Source organism: Mobula birostris, chromosome 20 (genome assembly GCF_030028105.1).
Source record: "Mobula birostris isolate sMobBir1 chromosome 20, sMobBir1.hap1, whole genome shotgun sequence".
NCBI classification, from domain to species: domain Eukaryota; kingdom Metazoa; phylum Chordata; class Chondrichthyes; order Myliobatiformes; family Myliobatidae; genus Mobula; species Mobula birostris.
In genome coordinates, this window is record NC_092389.1 from 35,693,547 (window position 1) to 35,719,807 (window position 26,261).

The 26,261-nt window shown below is 44.1% G+C and overlaps 1 protein-coding gene across 4 annotated transcripts in view; it reads left to right on the plus strand.

The window, feature by feature from the left end:
• The window catches only part of LOC140185138 (suppressor of tumorigenicity 14 protein homolog), a 141,055-nt gene that overhangs the window by 72,352 nt on the left and 42,442 nt on the right, over window positions 1-26,261 (plus strand). For 3 of the 4 annotated variants that reach the window (XM_072238500.1, XM_072238497.1, XM_072238498.1), the window contains exons 10-15: window positions 2,693-2,796; window positions 17,158-17,288; window positions 18,404-18,508; window positions 19,164-19,271; window positions 19,649-19,762; window positions 23,046-23,174. In XM_072238500.1, the coding sequence (XP_072094601.1) occupies window positions 2,693-2,796; window positions 17,158-17,288; window positions 18,404-18,508; window positions 19,164-19,271; window positions 19,649-19,762; window positions 23,046-23,174 (691 nt within the window). The remainder of the gene's footprint in view (window positions 1-2,692; window positions 2,797-17,157; window positions 17,289-18,403; window positions 18,509-19,163; window positions 19,272-19,648; window positions 19,763-23,045; window positions 23,175-26,261) is intronic. The other variant, XM_072238499.1, reaches the window with a different exon arrangement.

The window sequence follows — 26,261 nt, forward strand, 5'->3', positions numbered from 1 at the left end:
GTGCAGTGCCAGAGGAGATGGTGGAATCAGATACAATTACTATGTTCAAGCAACATTTAGGCAGGCATTTAAATGAGCTGACTTTGGTTCTTTGCTGGAATGGGACCAGCTCTCGGGGTTTCATGACCGACCATTGTTGTTCAGCACGCAAAGGGCTTGACCTAAGAGTCTGGCTCAGATTTGGGCACCTAGGGTCTCGGGGCTCTGGAGACGGGTGGATCGAGGGTCAGTGTCACGGCAGGAGACCCATGTGACCCATGTGGATCTGTGTTTAATTTCTATTTTTGTTGTACATGTCTTTTTTTTAGTTCAGCATCCCTGCTTATTTTTCAATTGCCCATGTGATTAACATCCCTTTAATGTTGGTATCCTCTACTTAGGAGTTTTAATTTTATCCCCTTATTCCCTTTGAGTTAGTAATTACTTGGTTTTTCTATCGGCACTTTCATCTCAGCCTCCTGATTTAAAACACTTGGAACCTCCTTCCTCCTGTTCACCAATCCAACACATTCTACTGTCCCTCAGCACCCACTTAATTTTATAATACACAGCTATGATAATAAAGGACTTTTTAGGAATGTACTGACCTAGTTAGTAACAGAAATGACCTAAAACTTAATAGTAAAAAGCTTAGAGTAAATTTTGCTCTGGCAGCACCAAGCTGTCTCCATGATTTGTCAGTGAATTTGTCAAATTGCTTAAAACAAAGACTTGCCCTTATAGTGCACCTTCCACAACCTTTTCTGAAAGTTTCAATCATGAAGTTTAGTCACTATTGTAATACAGGAAATGAAGACCATTTGAAGCCCATGTGGTAAGATAAACAGCAGTGTGGTTACAGCCCCTCGATCTGATTTGTAGAAGTACTGAGTGATGGAGAGCTCTCCTCCTCCTCCTCTCTGAAATTGTACCATGGTGTCTTTGACTTCCTAGATTTTCATAGGGGTGTTTACCCCTCAGTTCTGTGGGAAAGTTAGGATGTGGGCTCTTATAAAGTTGAATTAATTTTTCGTTCAAACCAGAGTGGGAATGTACCTTCTAGGTGCAGCAAAAAATAAACTGTGAATTGCAGTTTGTATCCATTCAAGAAACAGGATGGTGTTTCAGTTAGCATCACCCTCATCAGTTAAGGAATTGTCTCTAACATTTCCTTATCAGTCAGTTAAAAGGTTCACTGAGATTTTCAAAAAAATTTTGGTTGTGGCTAGATTTTACTGGAAAAACATTCATCGAGCACTGTGTGTTAAATTCTATGTACTTTAGGAAACGAGTACAAAAGAATAGAGCCAATGTGATCCAGGGCAACTTAGGTAAATTAGATCCAAAATTGGCTGGAAGATATGAGGCAGAGGGAGGTGGTTGTGACTACTGGGACCCACATTGTTTGATATATATGTTAATAATTTACAGCAGCCAATAATGTTGGTTGTGAGGAGGATGGTCATTGGCTTCAGGGATAACAGTGGTCTGTTGGTAAGATGGGCAGAGTCGTGGCAAATGGAATTTAATGTAATTGCACCGGAGAGGGTACAGAAGAGATTTGCCGGGTGTTGTTTGGGGACAGAGCAGCTCAGTTATGAGGGGAGGCTGAGATCTGGTAAAGGTACACAAAACTGAATGACATGGATAGGGTAGTTAGGAGGGAATTAGGGGACTGAGATTTGGGTTAAGAGATTTGGAGGGGATCGGAGGAGGAATGTTTTCGTTCAGAGAGTGTTTGGAAGCAGGAATATCCTGCCTGAGTGGGTGCTGGAAGCAGGGACTCCACTACATTTCAGACGTATATAGGTAGCCACTTGTATCACCACACACTGAAGGCTATGGACCAAATGCTGGCAAACTAGGTGAGTATAAATTGGGTACTTGTTTGTGGATATAAACGTGAAGTGCCTCATCAATTTTGTCTGACTCTGGGTTAGAGTTCAGAGTGATCTGGGAGCAGTGTTTGGCTCTGTTTATTTCACAGGTCTGGGTTCACTAGTTTGGTTTTTGCTTTGTTCTGGGTTATACTGGTTGGGCCTGGGATTATACCGGTTTCACTAAGCCAGGTCTGACCCAGTATGCAGCAGGGTAGGGGCAGACACAGTTTGCGGGTGGGGCAGGGGCAGGGGCTGGCCCGGTTTGTGGCACTGGGGCTGCTGCAGGTGCGACAGTGAAGTGTTGTTTTGCCCAAGGTGTTTCTGTGTGTGATCAGGATGTATGGCTGTGCTGGGCTCTGGTTTGGGCTGTTGATTAGGTCTCTGTGTGTGGTCTGTAATTGGATTGTGTGTTACTGGTTGTGTCTGAGTTTGATATGCAGTAGGTGGGAATTGTTCAGCTCCTTGGGTCTGGGTTTAGCTCGGTTTCATGATTTGGTCTTGATTTACTCTGGTGCAGTGGCTGGGTCTGTGTTCGGACTGTTGTGAGTTTCTTCATTTTGCCATAACAACTGCTTGTTGTGACCTAAAACATGCAATTTACTGCCTGTGTTTGATTCAGTTCTCGAGTTTGGGACTAGGATTGTTCCGTGTGTAATGCTGTGTCTTTGCTTTCACCAGTGGGCAGTGAAATCTGTTGTTTGGATCACGTCTGCCCTTTCAACCAGCAGTATATAATTTCCTGCAACTGGTGTACATTCCATTCTGTGTTGTTGCATGATCATCTGCACCTCTATCCTGGGACCGTTCTCATTGTCAATCCTCCTTCTCCTCAGGTACCTTCTAACAAACATGTAAAAGTCATTTTCGAAGTGTTCCTTTTGCAAAATCCGGACAAGGACAACACCTGCAAGGATTATGTGGAAATAAACGGCAAGAAGTGAGTTGTGCTGCATATACACACACACACACACACACACACACACACACACACACACACACACACACACACACACACACACACACACACACACACACACACACACACACACACACACACACACACACACACACACACACACACACACACGTACACACACGTACACACGTTCATTGTCATAGGCATGCATACCCAGGGTAGAAATGGCATGAAAAATAGCAGCAATATGATAAGCATAAATTACATAACCTTAAATTAGTCTTGGTTTTGGGCTTGACAAGTTGATTGATCCAAAGGAAAGCATGCTTTCCCCATTTTTTCAGGGTGAACAGAAATATTCAGTACCAGCACAGCTGCTTGTAGTTTAGAACCCAATACCTGACCAGTACCTTTCATAGGGATTGAACCCTTTGATAGGGTTACAGCTGGAAAATCACTTTTAATTCTGGTTGCCACGATATAGGAAGGGTGTGATTGCATGAGAAAGAATGCAGAGCAGACTCACCAGGAGGCTGATGGGATGGAGTGTTTCAGCCATGAAGAGGGAGTGAGTACACTCGGCTCAGAGAGGGAGCCTGTTCAGTCTGAAAAAGATAAGGAAAAAAATGTGAAAACATGCTTTTGTTTCGATCAAACCCTAAACCTATACTGTCTAATTTCAGGCACCTATGCCATAAGGAAGTGTATTCTATTATCTTCTAAGCTTACTCACTTATTACTCACAATTGAAGTGTCCCATCACAGGGAATAACAACAACCTCCTCATTGCTAAAAAATGTTGCTTTGCTATTGCCCGTCAAAATATTTTCTTCTGTGAGTTGGTGAGTTCTAGCCATCACCCACAGCCTGGAGTTATGTCAACTCAAAGCCAGCTTCTTTCCCAACCTTTCATTTTAGCTCTCTTTTGTGGTTATAGAATTTTACCAGACACAGAATTGTTTCAAATACACCAGGAGTCCATTCCAGACCTTGGATTATTGAAAAGATCCAGCAGATCATTGCTGTGTCTAGATCATCTGGGCGGGGGGAATGGACAAAGGTTTCTGATGTTTTTGACAATCTATGGTTCCTTAAGTGTTTTTTTTTTAATATAGTTAACAGCATAGTACGGTACAGTATGGGAACAGGCTCTTCAGCCCACAATGCTGAATTAAACTAAATTTCTTCTGCTTGAACATAATCCATAACCCTCCAATTTGTGCACATTGATGTGCCAATCTAAAAGCCTCTTGATGCCAAAATCATGTCTGTTTCCACCACCACTCCAGGCAGTTCATTCCGGGTACCTACCACTCTGTGTTTTCAAAAAAAAAAAACTTCCCCTACACGCTCCCATTAAACTTTCCCTCTCACGTTAAAGGCATGCCTACTCATGCTTCATGTTTCTTCCCTGGGGAAGAAAGGATTCTGACTGTCAACCCTATCTGTGGTTCTCATAACTTTCTAACTTTCTGTCCGGTCTCTCCTCAACCACCAGTGCTCCAGAGAAAACAGCACAAGTTTATCTAACCTCTCCTTATAGCACACACCCTCTAATCGAGGCAGCATCCAGGTAAACTTCTGCGCCCTCTCCCAAAACCTCCAAATCCTTCTTCTGATGAGGCACCAAACTTGCACAACTCCAAGTGTAGCCTATCCTAATTTTATTACTGCTGTAACATGACTTTGTGTCTCTTGTACTCAGTGCCTTGACTAATGAAGACAAACATACCATATGCTTTCTGTTCCACCCCTATCTACTTGCATGACATCCTGAGATTGTTTCACTTGGAGCATCAGGTCACACTGGAGGATCTAAAGTGGCCTCGGTTTGCAGTCTAAGCACATTCTCATCCATCTGCCTCCTGGACTAAAACAACTGGAACAGAGATAATCCCTTCAGGGATATGGAGTTCCCTGATACACTTGTTGCAGACTCCAAAGCTCTGAGCAGGGCCTGAGAAACAGGATTGTTGTCTCTAAAGTCAGTTCCCTCAAGGCTGCTGATCCTTGACTTCTCCTGAAAGTCTCAGGTTTGGGATCTGTCAAGTCCAGAGATTAGGGTGTTGGATGGTGGATATTGGTTGGTGTAGATGGTGTAAAACTCTTCCATTTGTGGTTGGTTCAAGAACCAGGGGCCACATTTTTTCCTCTCTCCTTGACTATCTCAATCCATCACTCACCAGTCTCTGTCTCTTAAGTCAAGCTCTCGCTTCCCACTGACCACATCTGCACATCACCCTCCTCCTCCAATTCAGCCCTTGCCTCATCACTCACCTCAGTCAGCTCTTTATACTGACTATCTCGGAGCCATAAGGCATGAAAAGAGCCCTTAAGTCCACCGGTCATGAGTACCCAGCTATACAAGTCCCATTATCTAGCACTTGCCCAAAACCACCTAGGCCAAGGACTCACCTAGCATGTTCAAGTTCAAAGTACATTTATTATTAAACGATGTATACATTATAAAACCTTGAGATTCGTCTCATGATGTTTAAGTCACACACAGATACACAAGAGATTCTGCATATGTTCGAAATCTCAAGCAACACAAAATGCTGGGGAAACTATCTGTAGAGGGAAATAAAGAGTCAATATTTTGGGCTGACATCTTTTTATTGAGATTGGAAAGGAAAGGGGCCAGAATAAAGAACCTACCTCCACCAGCTCTTGGGCAGTGCATTTCAGACACTAAACTGCAAAAAAAAAAATCCTTTGAATTCCTTTTGAATCTCTTATCACTTACTTTAGATGTGCCCTCCCGTTTTAAACATCTCTACCACGGGGAAATGCTTCTTACTATTTTGTTTATTCCCTTCTTAATTTTGTACACTTCCATCAGGTCCTCACTCTGCTGCAAGGAAGATAAACCCAGTCTGTCCAGTTGCTCCTCGCCATCACAGGCAACTTCTGGCTCAACATAATCTGCATTCACTTTCTTGTTTGTACAGTGATCAGGATCAAACACACCACTCTAGTTATGGCCGAACCAAGATTTAAGATGGTTCATAAGCACCTTCCTCTTGCTGTCTGTGCCCTGAAATCCTCCTCCTCTCTCCTCACCATCCGTGACTCTGAGCCATCTTCAGTTTGTCATCTCCTTGAAAACTTCAGTCGGATTGGTTAGACCAGATCTCCCCCATTACAAAGCAGTGCTGATTAACTCTAATCGAGCTCTTCCTCTCTGTATGCAGATTAATCCTTCCCCTCAGATTTTTTCCCCCAAAATGCATGATTATTTATACCCATCTCTGATAATATGGGATTAAATAAAACACATTTCAAATGAAAGGCCCTCAAGGATAGTTTGTATTGTGAATGTACATTTCCACACGCACTGTTCTGGTGTGTTAATAGATATTAACACAGGGGATTGGAGGGCTGTGGGATTGGAGTCAGTTCCTAATCTAACACATTACACCCCACCAATGCTACATGATTTAACTTGTGTGACATCCAGTCCAGATTTACTGCTGAATTTGTGTTCACAACCAAGTGATTTATTTAAAGAAATCTCACAGTTGAATGCAATATAGCTTACTTTTGTCTTTTTATTGGAGCCTTCCCTTTAATAGTGATTGTAGCATGATCCATTCTATTGTTTCAGGGATATAGGGTGCATACAGAAAATATGCTGAGAGCGTGCAGAGGAGATTTACCAGGTTATTGCTTGGATTGGAGAACTTGAGCTCTGTGGAGAGATGGGTTCGTGTATCTTGAAGTGAAGGAGCTGTTGGGGTGGGGCTGGAGTGACCTTTTACATAGAGATGGGTCAATATCTGGAACTCACTTCTGAAGAAGTGGTGGAATCAGATATAGTCACTATATACAGTGGCATTTAGACAGACATTTAAAGGCAGGGCACAGAAAGATACAAAGGTTAATGCATGCAGTTTGGATAAACATGCTGGTCTGAAGGGGCTGCACAATGGCTGTCAGACAGGCCTCTACTCATTTCGAAAGACAACCATGCACGCCAGTTTCCATTCTTTCAAAACTGTGAATTGTCCAAAGATCACAGAGCAGCTATTTGGAATGTGAATTCCTGGCCCTCTATGTTGCTTGAAGAACATGACCACTCAGACCAGTAGGTGATCAGTCAAACTACTAACCAATCCATGTCATTTTCATATTCTTATTTAATATCTCCTTATGACATTACAGGAGGTAATTTGGCCCATCAAGTTGATGTTGCTTTTCTTTATTAATCACTCCCATCCAAATAATTTCTAAGTGAGAAGTTGGAAAGAAATTTCTTATGTTCACTTTGATCTGGCAATATTCCATGCCTATTCGTTGAGATAGTTCCTAATCCATATGTTATTTGCTCTCACTGCAGTAGAGGACATAGTTGTACCAAATAGGCCCTACTCCCATGAAACCTACTGACTTTTCATTCACTGTGTAAGCCAAGGTGAGAAATATGATAAGTTCCAAGTTTTCTAACATTAGGACAGGTCCTGGCCCCAAATGAGATGTAATTCTTTACTTTAAGTTCTTTGATGTTTTGAAGCTACATTTAATACCATTAACGCAAACACGAGGAATTCTGCAGCTGCTGGAAATTCAAGCAACACACATCAAAGTTGCTGGTTAACGCAGCAGGCCAGGCAGCATCTCTATGAAGAGGTACAGTCGATGTTTTGGGCCGAGACCCTTCGTCAGGACTAACTGAAGGAAGAGCTAGTAAGAGATTTGAAGTGGGAGAGGGAGGGGGAAATCCAAAATGATAGGAGAAGACAGGAGGGGGAGGGATGGAGCCAAGAGCTGGACAGGTGATTGGCAAAAGGGATATGAGAGGATCATGGGACAGGAGGCCCGGGGAGAAAGACAAGGGGGGGGGGGGACCCAGAGGATGGGCAAGGGGTATAGTCAGAGGGACCGAGGGAGAAGAAGAAGAGAGAGAGAAAGAATGTGTGTATATAAATAAATAATGGATGGGGTACGAGGGGGAGGTGGGGCATTAGCGGAAGTTACAGAAGTCTATGTTCATGCCAGCAGGTTGGAGGCTACCCAGACGGAATATAAGGTGTTGTTCCTCCAACCTGAGTGTGGCTTCATCTTTACGGTAGAGGAGGCCGTGGATAGGCATATCAGAATGGGAATGGGATGTGGAATTAAAATGTGTGGCCACTGGGAGATCCTGCTTTCTCTGGCAGACAGAGCGTAGGTGTTCAGCAAAACGATTTCCCAGTCTGCGTCGGGTCTCGCCAATATATAGAAGGCCACATCGGGAACACCGGACGCAGTATATCACCCCAGCCGACTCACAGGTGTCTGGGGCCCTGAATGGTAGTAAGGGAGGAAATGTAAGGGCATGTGTAGCACTTGTTCCGTTTACAAGGATAAGTGCCGGGAGGGATGTGGGGGAACAAATGGACAAGGGAGTCGCGTAGGGAGCGATCCCTGCGGAAAGCAGGGGGTGAGGAGGGAAAGATGTGCTTAGTGGTGGGATCCCGTTGGAGGTGGCGGAAGTTACGGAGAATAATATGTTGGACCCGGAGGCTGGTGGGGTGGTAGGTGAGGACCAGGGGAACCCTGTTCCTAGTGGGGTGGCAGGAGGATGGAGTGAGAGCAGATGTGCGTGAAATGGGGGAGATGCATTTGAGAGCAGAGTTGATGGTGGAGGAAGGGAAGCCCCTTTCTTTAAAAAGGGACATCTCCCTCGTCCTGGAATGAAAAGCCTCATCCTGAGAGCAGATGCGGCGGAGATGGAGGAATTGCGAGAAGGGGATGGCGTTTTTGCAAGAGACGATGAGAAGAGCAATAGTCCAGATAGCTGTGAGAGTCAGTAGGCTTATAGTAGACATCAGTGGTCGCGATCGAGGAATAAATAAGAGGAGGTATCTGTGAGTTGTTTCAACCGTCTCGACTTCACCGCAGCTTGTTCCCATTCGAACCTTACTGCTTCCGAATGCTCTGCTCTCCACTTCGTCCGCACTAATCCTAACCTTACTATTAAACCCGTCAATAAGGGGGGTGCTGTTGTAGTCTGGCCCACTGACCTCTACTTTGCTGAGGCACAGCGACAACTCGCGGATGCCTCCTCTTATTTACCCCTTGATCGTGACCCCATTTAGAAGCACCAGGCCATTGTCTCCCACACCATCACTAACTTTATCCACTCAGGGGATCTCCCATCCACTGCTACCAACCTTATAGTTCCCACATAAACACAAGGAATTCTGCAGATGCTGGAAATTCAAGCAACACACATCAAAGTTGCTGGTGAACGCAGCAGGCCAGGCAGCATCTCCAGGAAGGGGTGCAGTCGACATTTCGGGCCGAGACCCTTTGTCAGGACTAACTGAAGGAAGAGCTAGTAAGAGATTTGAGAGGGGGAGGGGGAAATCCAAAATGATAGGAGAAGACAGGAGGGGGAGGGATGGAGCCAAGAGCTGGACAGGTGATTGACAAAAGGGATATGAGAGCATCATGGGACAGGAGGCCCAGGGAGAAGGAAAGGGGGGGGGGCAAACCCAGAGGATGGGCAAGGGGTATAGTCAGAGGGAGAAAAAGGAGAGAGAGAAAGAATGTGTGTATATAAATAAATAACGGATGGGGTACGAGGGGGAGGTTGGGCATTAGCAGAAGTTAGAGAAGTCAATGTTCATGCCATCAGAAATGATGGCATGAACCTCCCTCCCCTTTCTAGATCTTTCTGTCTCTATCTCTGGAGACAGCTTATCTACTGATGTCTACTATAAACCTGCTGACTCTCACAGCTATCTGGACTATTCCTCTTCTCACCCTGTCTCTTGCAAAAATGCCATCCCCTTCTCGTAATTCCTCCATCTCCGCTGCATCTGCTCTCAGGATGAGGCTTTTCATTCCAGGACGAGGGAGATGTCCTCCTTTTTAAAGAAAGGGGCTTCCCTTCCTCCACCGTCAACTCTGCTCTCAAACGCATCTCCCCCATTTCACGCACATCTGCTCTCACTCCATCCTCCCGCCACCCCACCAGGAATAGGGTTCCCCTGGTCCTCACCTACCACCCCACCAGCCTCCGGGTCCAACATATTACTCTCTGTAACTTCCGCCACCTCCAACGGGATCCCACCACTAAGCACATCTTTCCCTCCTCACCCCCTGCTTTCCGCAGGGATCGCTCCCTACGCGACTCCCTTGTCTATTCGTCCCCCCTCCCCACTGATCTCCCTCCTGGCACTTATCCTTGTAAGCGGAACAAGTGCTACACATGCCCTTACACTTCCTCCCTTACCACCATTCAGGGCCCCAGACAGTCCTTCCAGGTGAGGCGACATTGCACCTGTGAGTCGGCTGGGGTGATATACTGCGTCCGGTGCGATATACTGCGTCCGGTGCTCCCGATGTGGCCTTCTATATATTGACGAGACCCGACGCAGACTGGGAGATCGTTTTGCAGAACACCTACGCTCTGTCCGCCAGGGAAAGCAGGATCTCCCAGTGGCCACATATTTTAATTCCACATCCCATTCCCATTCTGACATGTCTATCCGTGGCCTCCGCTACTGTAAAGATGAAGCCACACTCAGGATATTAGGAACAACACCTAATATTCCGTCTGGGTAGCCTCCAACCTGATGGCATGAACATTGACTTCTCTAACTTCCGCTAATGCCCCACCTCCCCCTCGTACCCCATCCGTTATTTATTTATATACACACATTCCCCCTCCCCCTCCCCCCCTCCCCCTCCCCCCTCCCCCTCCCCCTCCCCCTCCCCCTCCCCCTCCCCCTCCCCCTCCTTTTTCTCCTTTTTCTCCCTCCCCCTCCCCCTCCCCCTCCCCCTCCTTTTTCTCCTTCCCCCTCCCCCTCCCTCCCCCTCCCCCTCCCCCTCCTTTTTCTCCCTCTGACTATACCCCTTGCCCATCCTCTGGGTTCTCCCCCCCCCCCCCCTTCTTGTCTTTCTCCCCGGACCTCCTGCCCATGATCCTCTCGTATCCCCTTTGCCAATCACCTGTCCAGCTCTTGGCTCCATCCCTCCCCCTCCTGTCTTCTCCTATCATTTTGGATCTCCCCCTCCCACTTTTAAATCTCTTACTATCTCTTCTTTCAGTTAGTCCTGATGAAGGGTCTCGGCCTGAAACATCGTCTGTACCTCTTCCTAGAGATACTGCCTGGCCTGCTGCGTTCCACCAGCAACTTTTATGTATGTTGCTTTAACAACATTAATTCTGGTTGTTGGTTATAATGCTGTCAACCAAAATCAAAACTCTATACAGGTTTCCCCCGCCATCCGAAGGTAAAGCGTTCCTATGAAACGGTTCGTAAGCCGAAATGTCGTAAAACGAAGAACCAATTACCATTTATTTATATGGGAAAATTTTGTGAGCGTTCACAGACCCAAAAATAACCTACCAAATCATGCCAAATAACACATAAAACCTAAAATAACAGTAACATATAGTAAAAGCAGGAATGATATGATAAATACACAGCCTATATAAAGTAGAAATACTTCTCTACAACGATTGCCTGAACAGATCTCCGTAGCGAAAATCTCACGCAAGCACTCTCGGCAGAAAATCTCACGCAAGCGCTGTTGGCAAGAACACTCTCTCCAGTAACCTTTAAACTATGAAGCTGCCAAATCTACCAAATAACACGTAAAAATACACAGCCTATATAAAGTAGAAATAATGTATGTACAGTGTAGTATCACTTACCGGAATTGGGAAGACAGCGAGCATACTGATGATGGTGTGTTAGACTGAGTCCTCGCAGGTTGGGTGGTGCAGTGGCCCCCACCCTCCAGGCCGCTGACCCGATACATTGCCGCGAAGAACGCAGGGCTCCAGCGGTAGCCGGGAGGCACACAGAACATCGTTAAGAGAAAAGCCGAAATAAACATTTTAATTAGGTGCTGCCTGCCACGTAAATGTCGGCGCAGATCAGAGGCGATTGCCGATTGCATCGGCACTGATCTGGGCCAACAATTATGTGTCAGGGGCACCTAATTAATTAGCATGTTTATTTCGGCTTTTTTCTTAAAGATGTGCTGTGTGCGTCCCAGCTACCTTTGCATTCTCCGTGAATCGGTATCTGTCTGTGGCCTGGGGGTTGGGGTGGTGGGACAGTGGGGTGTCATCTCATCGTCTGTTTCCATTAGAGCAGACGGCTCATCTTCTTCTCTCTCTGCCTGCCTCGATGTCGAAGGTCGAGGTTCGTTGTCTGCTGTGGCTGATGTGGAAGGCTTGCTTGACTGCTGAGCCTCGCGTATTTTTCTATCACACAGTTCTTTGTAAGGACTCAAACCATCCTGCAAATATCTCCTAAACTGACGTACCCTTTCAAAATTAAAGTCATACTTTATCATTACTCATTCGGTTTCAATTGTTATCCTTTTTTCTTCCAATTGCATCAGCTCTTCATCTGTCAGTTCTTGGTGATGGGATGCCAAAACCTCTTCAACATCATCTTCGTCAGCTTCCACAAGCCAAACTGACGTTGTCCTTACTTTGTTCACCACGATCAAAACGCTTAATTATGTCTAGTTTTACGCTAAGTGTAACACCCTTACGAGCTCTTTCAGGCTTTTCCGACACCATAGAACTCATCCTGCAAACAGCTGCTGACAGGTACGTGTTAAAGCAAAGCAGTTCGGGGGAGAGCGACTGCTCGGGGCGCACTGCCTTTTATCGTGCGCTAATTTTTTCGCGTGCTGATTTTTTTATTGCGCGCTGAATTTTTTTTCGTAACAGTGAAAACACCTTCCGAAAGCGAAAACAGGGTGCTAGTGTAGATCTTTCATAACAATGAGGTTTTGTAAAGCAAACGTTCGAAAATTGGGGGACACCTGTATTAGCAACAAAACATTCAGAATGTTAGTACTGATTTAGGATTGACCATTTGTCTTTATGACAGACTGTTGTATAATACATACTGGGAGATGTGAAATAACTTCAGTGACTAAAGATTTTTAGTGATGAGAGAGGGCATGAGAGTTAAGTAGTCAGTGGAGTTTTCGAGATAAGAGGCTCCTGATGTGAAAATGGTGAACAGTGGGTGTGCTGAATGTCGACAGGTCAATGTTATTCAAAACTGCAATTAATTAGCAGAGTAGCTCATGTAGAAGATGATAGGTTTCAGTGGAGTGTTAGGAGAGTTTTCTACATAGTATTTCTAGCTGTACACAGTAAGAATTTATTCAGCTGCATGGACAAGATTATAATTTTTTTTGGAGTAGCAGATATGTGTATCCTCAATGTTACAGGGGATATGTCAAATAGAATGTGTTTATGTAGATTATTTGGGCTTGACTGCACCTGCCAGTTTGAATTAACAGATGAACGGTGTGAGCTTTTATCTGGTGGTGATCACATTATTTCAGTGTAATACTTGAAAGAGAGAATTAACATAGAGCTGATAAGGTTGTAGTCTAGGGGCACTCCAGCTTTAGCTCATCATGATGGAGACGGTGCATGGTGAACACCAGTGTGTTCAGAAGAGAATTACTTGTGATATAAAATACTATTTAATTATTTTATAATTGATAATGAAATACTGGATCACAATTTAATGATATAAATTTGAACAGACTCGGGTTAAGAGCTTCCCATTTGCAGGTGGTCACTTCTTCGCATTGACGTATGTACAAGTTGGGTAGCAACTATGAGGAATGCATGAGGATCATTCTCATCCTAAGCTTCCTCCCAACTGGGTGTGTAGAAATGCCAGTGGTTCTTTGCTAGGAATAAGTCAGAAAGTTGCAACTTAAGAAAGGTGATAGAAGCAACTATGGATCATTTATCCCAAAGTTTTGTTGAGAAATTGCTCATATAAATGTTATATAATTATATGATTATATAATTGTTAGAGCGATGGCACAGCTTCATATAAAGGAACATCAAAAAGTACAAATGTTGGCAATCTGAAATTAAAGGCTGGGAACTCTCATCAGCTCAGGCAGCATTTGTGGCAGTGAAACAGTTAACCTGAAGAGCCTTCTATGACAAGAGGACCAACAACATCCCAGGACCACAGCATTAGGTCAAACGTGGTTCGAAGAGCTGAATTTCAGGGGTGAGGTGGAAGTGACTGACCTTGACACGAGGCTGCAACTAACTAAGCATTGCATCATGGAGTCATGGTAAAACTGAATTCAATGGGCATTAAATGTTCCTGCAGTCATTCCTTGAAGTTGGAGTCATACCCCTCACAAAGGCTGTCAGAGGTGAACTGCCCCAGCCCAGGGTATGATTGAAGCAGTTTCTCAGGGTGATGTCCTAGGCGTTACCATCACAGCTACAGCTTCGATGACCTTCCTTCCTTCCTTCATAAGACCAGAAGTGTGCATGCTCACTGATTGTACAAAGTTCAATCCACTTGCAAATCCTCAACAAATGAAGCAGCCCACACCCGCATGAAGCAGGACTCAGGTGACTTCTGGCCGTGGGATTGGAAATGGCAAGTAACTACCATCCTACAGAAGTGCCAGACACTGACCATCACTAACAGGGATGAGTCAAACCACTTAACCTTGATATTACATGACATTGCTGTCACCAGGATCCCCTGTGACAGTAATTGATGGGAACCTCACTGGGCCAACCACATGAACACTGTATGAGAGCAGGGCTGAGGTTGGTATCGTATGATGAGGGGCTCACTTCCTGACATTTCAAAGGCACAAGTAAGAGGGTGAAAGAATGCTCTTCGGTTCTGCAGATGCATATAAGAAAGACTCTGACACTGAGAATTAAAACCACATCATGCCCATTTTAAAAAAACAAACCCATTAAAAAAGAATAAAAGAACTCTGAGTAAAGAAGACCGTTGAATGCCCAATGTGCAATGAAAAAAAACATAATACAGGTGTCCACCGCTTTTTGAACGTTCGCTTTACAAAACCTCACTGTTACGAAAGACCTACATTAGCACCCTGTTTTCACTTTCAGAAGGTGTTTTCACTGTTACGAAAAAAAAAAGCAGCACGCGATAAAAGGCAGTGCGCGCCCTGAGCAGCCGTTTGCAAGATGAGTTCTAATGTATCGGAAAAGCCTAAAAGAGCTCGTAAGGGTGTTACGCTTAGCCTAAAACTAGACATAATTAAGCGTTTCGATCGTGGTGAATGAAGTAAGGACAACGTGAGTTTGGCTTGTGGAAGTTGACGAACATGATGTTGAAGAGGTTTGGGATCCCATGACCAAGAACTGATAGATGAAGGGCTGATGCAATTGGAAGAGAAAAGGATAACAATCGAAACTGAATGAGTAATGATAAAGTACGACTTTAATTTTGAAAGGGGATATTTGCAGGATGGTTTGAGTCCTTACAAAGAACTGTGTGGTAGAAAAATGCGCGAGGCTCAGCAGACAAGCAAGCCTTCCACATCAGCCACAGCAGACGATGAACCTCAACCTTTGACGTCGAGGCGGGCAGAGATGGAAGAAGATGAGCTGCCTGCCCTAATGGAAACTGACGATGTCGAAATGACACCCCAGTATCCCACCACCCCAACCCCCAGGCCATGGACAGATACTGATTCGTGGAGAATGCAAAGGTAGCCGGGAGGCACACAGCACATCTTTAAGAAAAAAAGGCCAAAATAAGCATGTTAATTAATTAGGTGCCGCTGACATGTAATTGTCGGCCCAGGTCAGAGACGACACAATCGGAAATTGGCAGTGATCTGGGCCGACAATTACATGCTGGGCGGCACCTAATTAATTGGCATGTCTATTTCGGCTTTTCTCAAGATGTGCCGTGTGCCTCCCGGCTACCGCTGGACCCCTGCATGCTTCGTGGCAATGTATCGCTCGGCGGCCTGGAGGGTGGGGGCCACTGCACCACCAAGCCTAACACACCATTATCAGTGTGCTCGGCGCTGTCTTCCCGATTCCGGTAAGTGATACTACACTGTACATACATTATTTCTACTTTATATAGGCTGTGTATTTTTACATGCTATTTGGTATGATTTGGCAGCTTCATAACTTAAAGATTACTGGAGAACGCTTGCGCTGTGTTTTTGCCGATGGCGCTTGCGTGAGATTTTCACTACGGAGAACAGTGCAGCAATGATTGTGGAAAAGTATTTCTACTTTATATAGGCTGGGTATTTATCATATCATTCCTGCTTTTACTATATGTTACTGTTATTTTAGGTTTTATGTGTTATTTGGCATGATTTGGTAGGTTATTTTTGGGTCTGCGAACACTCACAAAATTTTCCCATATAAATAAATGGCAATTGCTTCTTCGCTTTACGACATTTCGGCTTACGAACTGTTTCATAGGAACGCTCTACCTTCGGATGGCAGGGGAAACCTGTACAAACAATAACCACAAGCAAATAGTGTTTCTGAACTGAAGGCCACAAAGAGAGTCCCATTGTTTAGCGCAGGGCTGAGTAAACGTTGTGGAGCAGTGTTCTGAATTGGCCCCCACCTCGCCTTAGGCCTTGACACCCTTGACCTTTTCAATCTGGCCCAGTTCTTAAATCTCCGTCCAAACAACAGGTTCTGCTTCTTGGATACGCTGGACTTCGCCACCTCAATTTGGCCTGGAAATCCCGGCTGAACTTCAGCCACAGCGTTTCTTAATCCTGTAGTCTCCACTGTCAGGAAGGATGAGGATGGGGTTACACCTGTAACTTACCCCTGAGTTTTGCACAATCCTGACTTGAAAGTAGATGGCCATTCCTCCACTATTACTGTGCCTTCCTCCTGCAGCTGCCTCTCAGCCAACTGGCAGCTCCTCACCACCGTAGCAGCTGTCAGTACAAAGGGGCAGAATTGGCTGGCTGTCATTTTTTTTCTAGAATTTGGGTAAATTGTTAGGACTAGAGGAAAGTTGGGGAGGGAGGAGAGGGTATCTGGAACTTGCTGTGAAAAGATTAGTGGAAGCAGAAAGCTTCAGATATTTAAGTAATTTGAGAACCAAAGCCTTCAGGACTGGCTGAAGGTCTGGAAGGTATAAACTTAGGAAACACTGGAACCATGCAATAGGTCATGCAACAGCAGGGAAAGGAGAGAGCTAATATTTCAGTTCAAAGACCCTTTGTCAGAACTGGAAAAGATAGAAAACGGGTTTGGTTTAAGTTGCAGAGATGGTGAGGGGCAGGGTGAAGGTAGTAACTCTGAAAGGATGAAGTCAGGGTTGCTATGGGAAAGAAGCTCAGAATCAATCTCGCTTTTTGGTTTCTTTTATGCATGAGGGACAAAGAATGTCCTGTTCTGTCACGTATTGACCGGAAAACTGGGACAGGCTAAATGGTACCCTTGTTTACTTCATAGCAAGTCATTGTTCACGCTTCTCTGTTGTGTGACTCTACAACCTCTGTCTTCCTGAGAGATATTAAGATATTTTGGTACATTTCACTGAGTTAAAAGTGCTACATAAATGCACTTAATTTTTTTTTGTTGATTTGTGAGTAATCCACCTTTTTGTGTTCCAGGATCTGTGGAGAGAAGCCAAAGATGGTGGAGCTGGGTAATAAGAATGAGATGACAGTCAGGTTCCATTCTGATGCAGCTGGGTCATTTCGAGGATTTTTTGCTACGTTTGAACCTCATGATCCCAGTAAACGTGAGTACAGAGATATGACCTACCAGTCTCTGTCGCTATTCCCACTCTTTTCTCCTCCCTCTGTGAATCGTCATCCTCACCTGGATCCACCTATCACCTCCCTGTCCCTGTCGCTATTCCCCCTCTTTCCTCTGTTACCCCCCTCCCGGGTCTACCGATCAAGCGCCAGCTCTTGTTCCACTTTCTCCCCCACCTTTTTATATTCCCTATCTTTCCATCCAGATGAAAGGACTTGACCCGCAATATTGTCTGTCCATTTCCCTCCACAGACGCTGTCTGACCCGCAAAAGCCCTCCAGCCTCTCTGCCTCACTCCTACCTTCGCCACTCCCCCCCCCCCCCTATTTTCATTAACTCTATAAAACAGTTAGTATTTAGACCATAAGACACAGGAGCAGTATTTGACCATTTGGCCCATCAAGTCTGCTGCACAATTTCATCATGGCTTTCTCTCTTAACCCTATTCTCTTGCTTTCTCCCCCTAATGTTTGACGCATCTACTAACCAAGAATCCTTTTGTGTTGATTTTGCATCTTCAAAGGTTGAAAGATCCAATTTAATGTCAGAGAAATGTATACAATAAACATCCTGAAATGACAGTGAATTAACCAAACCAATTCTGATCTCTCATCGGAAAAGAAATTAACAACTGCTGAACACATTCAGGTAGTCAGTTTGTGTCTGCAGAAAGCAAACCAGTCAGAGTTTCAGGTCAATGACACTTTATGGAAGGTTCAGGTTCTTCAATGCACTGTCTTCAATTTGCAGCATTAACTGTTTCACAGCTGCTGCCTGACCTGCGAAGTGTTTCCAGTATTTTCTGTTTTTGTTTCAAATTTTCAGTATCTATAATTCTTTTGATTTTAATTTTTTTAAAACATTTTCTTGCATTTGCCCATTTGAATATTATTGCCACTTTGCTTGGCTGTACTTTCAGTGCGCAGACCTGCAGAAGTATAAAATGCCTCTCCACTTTTCCCTTCCTTTTCAATAATGCTCCTTGACAGTCTCAATGGTTCATTTTGTTTTGAAAATGCATTGGTTAATGCCATGGGACATTCCTTGGGTTGGATAAGCTGTATAAATGACTATTATTAATGTATATTTCTTCTACAGCTTGCCCGAAAGAGTTTGCTTGCAATAATGGCGGCTGTATTCAGTTGGACCTGAAGTGCGATGGCTGGAATGACTGTGGAGACAACAGTGATGAAATGAACTGTGGTAAGTGCCTATGTAATAAAGCTGTCACTTTGGAGCAGTCTTTTCAGTGAGACAGGGAAGTCATATTTGTTGTTGTTGTTCAGTCGTTAAGTCGAGTCTGACTCTTCGTGACCTCATGGACCATAGGGTCCATAGGGTTTTCATGGCAAGATATGGAAGTAGGTTGCCAGGCCTTTCTTCCGCGCAGATACTGCTGCTGCCCAGGGTGGGACCCGGCTGGGTTTGAACTCAGGACCATCTGCTTAGATCTCCAGTGCTGATGCCATGACACCACCAGCCGGCCGGAAGTCATATTACAGTATGCAATATGTATAAATTACTGTTTCTTAGACACTTAGAGTAGAACTGTTGACAAGTGGCTGTTCCTCATTATAAGAAGAGATGTTTAATTTTGAATCAGATAAAATCCTAAATGTGCATTCTTGGACAAGGTGGGAGTGAAGGTGTCTGGTTTTGGGTTCATGGCGGGGGATTTGAGTCAGTTGCCAATCAGTTATGAACTGATTGCAAGGCTGAGGGGTGGCGTGGCTCCCCTGTTACTGGGGATGGGCAGTTCCTGAGGGAATGAATATCCTTGGGCCAGAGAAGAGGGTAAGGGTATGGTGGGTTAGAAATTCAAGATAATGTGTTGATAATTCCTCCCTCTCCTTTATAGTGTGTACCCGTGAACAATTTCCCTGTGGTACAGGGCTGTGTAAGTCGAAATTTTGGGTGTGTGATGGTGTCAATGACTGTGGCGATAACAGTGATGAAGCAAACTGTGGTATGTACCTTCAACCATTTCTGCTGTGGCACTGACCTTCTACTCTCTTATCCTTGATCCCTTCCCGATTCGCCCCACCATTTGTTTCCCTGCTGCTTATAAACCCTCTTGCCTCATCCTCCCCAAGCACCTTTCCTTTCTCCACACCCCTCGAGTTGTCTCATGGGTACACATCCCCAGCCCACTCCCCTCCCCTCCCCACCCCCAGGTCTGGTCCTGTTGTGTTCACTTCCCCCTCTCCCCACACCAGTACTACAAAATCACCAACCCGGCCAGAAAACATCTCGGTTCCCCCATGTACCCCACTCTCTTGAGGGATCCCAGGAAGGAGAAGGCAGCAGTTTTGTCAGCTACAGTGTTGAATTTGTGTTTTTCAGAGTGTGAGCCTGATGAGATGAAGTGCTCGAATGGCAAGTGCATTCCTGAGGTACAGAAGTGCAACCTGGTGCATGAGTGTGGAGACGGAGCTGATGAGAAGGATTGCAATAATGGTAAGCTGATGGCCATAAGACACATGAGCAAAATTAGGTCATTCGGCCCATTGAGTCTGTTCTGCCATTTCATCATGGCTGATTTATTATCCCTCTCGACCACATTCTTCTGCCTTCTCCCTGTAATCTTTGACATCCTGATTAATCAAGAACTTATCAACCTCTGCTTTAAATGTACTCATTTATTGGCCAGTATTGCTATCTGTGGCAATGAATTCCACAGATTCACCACCCTGTGGCTAAAGAGATTTTTTCACATCTTTGTTCTAAATAGACATCCCTCTATTCCGAGGCTGTGCCCTCCTGTCCTAGACTCCCCCACTATAGGAAACTTTCTCTCCACATGCACTTTATTCAGACCTTTCATATCAGATTCCTCCCCCCACCCTCCCCCCCCCCCCACCATTCTCCTGATCTCCAGCAAGTAGGAGCAATTAAATGTTCTTCATATGTTAACACTCTCATTCCCAGGATCATTCTCATGAATCTCCTCTGGACCCTCTCCAATGTCAGCACGTACTTTCTACGATAAGGGACCCATAACTGCTCTCAATACTCCAAGTGAGGCCTCATCCGTGCTTTATGCTTTATATATTGCATCCTTGCTTTTATATTCTAGTCCTCTTGAAATGAGTGCTATCATCGCATTTGCCTTCATTAACCTGCATGTTAACCTTTAGGGAATCCTGCACAAGGCATCTCAGATCCCCTTGCACCCACTTCTGATTTTTGAATTTTCTCCCCATTTGGAAAACAGTCTATGTCTTTATTCCTTGCCAAAATGCATGCCTATGCACTTCCCTACACTATATTCCAACTGACATTTCTTTGCCCATTCTCCCAATCTGTCTAAGTCCTTCTGCAGACTTCCTGCTTCCTCAACACTGTCTGCCCCTCCACCTATATTCGTATTGTCTGCAAACCTGGCCACAAAGATATCAATTCCATCATCCAAATCATTTGCGCATAATGTGAAAGAAGCAGTCCCAACACTGACTGCTGTGGCACACCACTAATCACCAGCAGCCAACCAGAAATGGCCCTGTTTATTCCCACTCTTTGCCTCCTTCCAATCAGCTAGTCTTTTATCCTTGCTAGTAACTTTCCTGTAATACCATGGGCTCCTATCTTGTTAAGCTGTCTCATTTGCGGCACCTTGTCAAAAGCCTTCTGAAAATCCAAGTAAATAACATCTAATGATTCTCCTTTGTTTATCCTGCCTGCCATTTCCTCATAATTGTAACAGATTTGTCAGGCAAGATTTCCCCTTTAGAAAACCATGCAGACTATGACCTATTTCATCAAATGCCTCAAAGTACTCTGAAACCTCAACCTCATTCTCAATATACTCCAACATCTTTCCAACCACTGAAGTCAGGATAACTGGCCTATCATTTCATTTCTTCTGCCTCTCTCCCTACTTAAAGAGTGGAGTGACATCTGCAATTTTCCAGTCTTGCAGAACCATTCCAGCGTTTAGTGATATTTGAAAGGTCATTACTAATGCCTTCACAATCTCTTCAGCTACCACTTTCAGAATCCTGGGGTGTAGCTTATCTGGTCCAAGTGACTTATTTATCTTCAGACTTTTCAGCTTCCCAAGCACCTTAGTACCAGCAATGGCACTCACTTTTGCCTCTTGACACTCTTGCATTTCTGGTATTCTTCAAGTGTCTTCCACAGTAAAGACTGATGCAAAATAATTAAGTTTGTCCATCATTTCTCTGTCCCCCATTACTACATCTCCAGTGTCATTTCCCAGTGGTCTGATATCCATTCTCATCTTTCTTTCGCTCTTTATATATTTGAAAAAACTTTTGTATCCTCTTTTTATATTAATGGTAGCTTGCCTTCATTATTTTTTTTTTTTTTTTTTGTTTTTTAAGTTACCTTCTGTTGGTTTCCAATCTCTAACTTCCCATTAATTTTTTGCTGTATTAGATGCCCTCTCTTTTGCTTTTATACTATCTTTGACATCCTTTATCAGCCATGGTTGCCTCATCTTTCCTTAAGAATAATACTTCATCTTTGTGATTTATCTTTGCTATGCCTTCCAAAATTCCCCCAGAAAGCCATTGCTATTCTGCTGTCACCCTGGCTAGTGTTCCCTTCCAATCAACTTTGGCCATCTTTCTCATGCCTCCGTAATTCCCTTTACTCTACCATAGTACTGATACATCTAATTTTAGCTTCTCCTCCTCAAACTGCAGGATGAATTCCATTATATTATGATCACCAGCTCCTAAGGTTCCTTTACCTTAAGCTCCCGAATCAAATCTGCATTGTTACATAATACCCAATTCAGATTCGTCATTCCCCTAGTGGGCTCAAATACAAGCTCCTCTAAAAAGCCATCTCGTAGGCAGTCTACAAATTCCCTCCTTTGGGATCGAGCACCAATCTGATTTTCCCAATCTACCTGCATATTGAAATCCCCTATGATTATCGCAACATTTTCCTTTTTACGTGCCTTTTCTATTTGCTATTGTAAATAGTAGACCACATCCTGGGCACTGTTTGGAGGCCTGTAAATAACTCCCATCAGAGCCTTTCTACCCTTGCAGTTTCTTAACTCTAACCGCAAGGATTTTATATCCCCCAATCCTCTGTCTCATCTTTCTGAGGATTGTATATTTTTACCAATAGAGTCACCCCACCCCCTCTGCCTACTTGCCTGTCCTGTTGATACAATGTGTATTCTTGGATGTTAAGCTCCCAACTTTGACCTCCTTTCAGTCAAGATTCAGATGCCTGCAACATTATACCTGCCAATGTTTAACTGCACAAGATCATTTACCCTATTCCGTTTACTGCATGCATTAAAATATAACACTTTCAGTCCTGCATTAATCACCCTTTTTGACTTTGCCCTCCCTCCCCCACCCCGCTGTTCTGTAACTCATCCCACTGACTGCAATTTTGCCCTGTCCTTTCTCACAGTCTCACTACACACTGCATCTAGTTGTAAACCAACTGCCCCATCCTCAGCCCAATCGCTCTGGTTCCCATCCCTCTGCCAAATTAGTTTAAATCCTTCCCCAGTGATCCTCTGCCTCACGTGTCCAGAATAAACCATCATGTCTGCCCCTGCAGTATGTGATTGAGTCAGGGTTGTTGCTGTCCTATGAAGTCAGTGATGGCTCATTGTAAAGGGAGCTTTACCCTGTCAATCCTGTGTTGTTATTTGCTTGGAGGCTTTCAAATGAATATTGGGGAGTTAACCATGGACTGTAAGCTGGAGATTTGTTTGTGAGTTTGGTAATGACATATATTCATTTCCCAGCAGATGAGAGCACTGTGGTCTGTACTGATCACACATACAAATGCTCGGATGGGAGCTGCATCAGGAAAAAGAATCCTGAGTGTGATGGGACCAAACATTGTGCCGATGGTTCTGATGAGAAGAATTGTGGTAAATACTCATTGAGTTTCTAGTTGTTAGAGATACCCAAGTACCTTCACAAAGAGGTTGGCCAGACCTTCCTCCTGTGGAGGGGGTCATCGCTCTCCACTGTGGAGCTGGTCACACCTCCCCACCACATGGGTTTAGGTCTCCTCAGTTCACCCAACATTCCTCTCTGCTGGGTTAGGTTACATGAGCACTTAACAAATCACTTAATTATACTGTATATTTTGACAAATGTTGAATTAAAATGGATAAGATAGACTGCTTGTGTTGCTTAATATATTTAAATGATAGGAAACTAGCAAACGTGGGTGTGCTCAGGAGATGCACAAGGTTAGCTTGTAGGAATGAGGCACTATACTGATGTCCAGTGGTGCTAGAAAGTTTGTGAATCATGTAGAATTTTCTCTACTTCTGCATAAGTATAATCTAAAATATTATCAGATCTTCACTTAAGTCCTAAAACTACAAACTCCATTTCCAGAAAAGTTGGGATATTTTCCAAAATGCAATAAAAACAAAAATCTGTGATGTGTTAATTCATGTAAACCTTTATTTAACTGACAAAAGTACAAAGAAAAGATTTTCAATAGTTTTACTGACCAACTTAACTGTATTTTGTAAACATACACAAATTTAGAATTTGATGGCTGCAACACACTCAACAAAAGTTGGGACAGAGGCATGTTTACCATTGTGTTACATCACCTTTCCTTTTAATAACACTTTTTAATCGTTTTGGAACTGAGGATACTAATTGTAGTAGATTTGCAATTGGAAATTTTGTCCATTCTTGCTTGATATAAGACTTCAGCTGCTGAACAGTCCGTGGTCTCCGTTGTTTGATTCTCCTCTTCATGATGCACCATACATTTTCAATAGGAGATAGATCTGGACTGGCAGCAGGCCAGTCAAGCACACACACTCTGTGTCTACAAAGCCACGCTGTTTTAGCCTGTGCAGAATGTGGTCTGGCATTGTCCTGCTGAAATAAGCATGGACGTCCTGGGAAGAGACATCACCTTGATGGCAACATATGTCTCTCTAAAATCCTAATATACGCCTCAGAGTCAATGGTACCTTCACATACATACAACTCACCCATGCCTTGGGCACTGATGCACCCCCATACCATCACAGATGCTGGCTTTTGCACCTTCCGCTGATAACAATCTGGATGGTCGTTTTCATCTTTGGCACGGAGAACTCGACGCCCGTTTTTTCCGAAAACTAGCTGAAATATGGACTCATTTGACCACAGCACACGGTTCCACAGTCTTTCGGTCCATCTGAGATGAACTCGGGCCAGGAGAACTGGCCAGCGTTTCTGCATAGAGTTGATGTATGGCTTCTTCCTTGCGTAATACAGTTTCAAGTTGCATTTCTGGATGCAGCGACAGACTGTGTTGAGTGACAATGGTTTTCCAAAGTACTCCCGAGCCCAGGTGGCTATAATTGTCACAGTAGCATGATGGTTTCTTAGGCAGTGCCGCCTGAGGGCTCGAAGATCACGCGCATTCAACAGTGGTTTCCGACCTTGCCCTTTACGCACTGAGATGTCTCTGAATTCTCTGAATATTTTCACAATATTATGTACTGTAGATGTTGAAAGGCCTAAATCCTCTGCAATCTTGTGTTGAGAAATGTTCCTTCTGAACTGACTAACAATTTTCTCACGAATTTTGGCACAAAGGGGTGAGCCACGACCCATCCTTGCTTGCAAAGGCTGAGCCTTTGATGGACGCTACTTTTATACCCAGTCATGATACCTCACCTGCTACCAATTAGCCTGCTTAATGTGGAGTCTTCCAAACCGGTGTTACTTGAATATTCTGTGCACTTTTCAATCTTATTTTAACTCTGTCCCAACTTTTGTTGAGTGTGTTGCAGCCGTCAAATTCTAAATTTGTGTATATTTACAAAATACAATTAAGTTGGTCAGTAAAACTATTGAAAATCTTTTCTTCGTACTTTTGTCAGTTAAATAAAGGTTCACGTGAATTAACATATCACAGATTTTTGTTTTTATTGCATTTTGGAAAATATCCCAACTTTTCTGGAAATGTGGTTTGTAGATAAAGAGAACCCAATTAAATAAAATAACACAAAAACATTATACTTGTTCATTTACTTATTGAGAAAAAGATCCACTATTACATGTATTTGTTGGAAAAAATAAGTGAACCTCTGGGGTAATTCCTTCTACAAAAGCTATTTTGAGTCAGGTGTTCCAATCAATGAGATGAGATTGGAGGTGTGTGTTGTGCAGGTGTCCTGCCCTATAAAAAAGACACACAAAGTCCGGTTACTGACAGAGCCTGCTCTTCTCGAGAAAGATCTGTTTTTGTGCACCAAGCCTCCATCAAAACAATTTTCAGAGGACCTTATCAGAAGAATTGTAGAGATGCATGAAGCTGGAAAAGGCTACAAAAACATTTCTAAACATCAGTCCACAGTAAGAGAAATTGTGTACAAATGGAGGAAATTCAGTACTGTCGCTACTCTCCTTAGGAGTGGACATCCTACAAAGTCACACCAAGAGCACAATGTGCAATGCTGAAGGAGGTGAAAAAGAACCCAAGGGTAACAGCAAAAGACCTACAGAAATCTCTAGAACCTGCTATAGTCTTTGTTCATGTGTCCACTATAAGATAAACGCTGAACAAGAATGGTGTTTATGGAAGGACACTATAGAGGAAATCACTGCTCTCCAAAAAACATTGCTACACATCTCAAGTTTGCAAAAGGCCACCTGGATGTTCTACAGTGCTTTTTGGACAATGTTCTGTGAACAGATGAGACAAAAGTTGAACTTTTTGGCAGAAATGCACACTGCTATGTTTGGAGGAAAAAGGGCATTGCACACAACACCAAAACCTCATCCCAACTGTGAAGCATGGTGGAGGGAGCATCATGGTTTGGGGCGCTTTACTGCCTCAGGGCCTGGACAGCTTGCAATCATTGAGGGAGCAATTAATTCAAAATTCTATCAAGACATTTTACAGGAGGATATCAGGGTAGTGTAGCGGTCTGTCACCTGAAGCTTATAGAAGTTGGATGATGCAACAAGACAATGATCCGAAAAACGAGAGT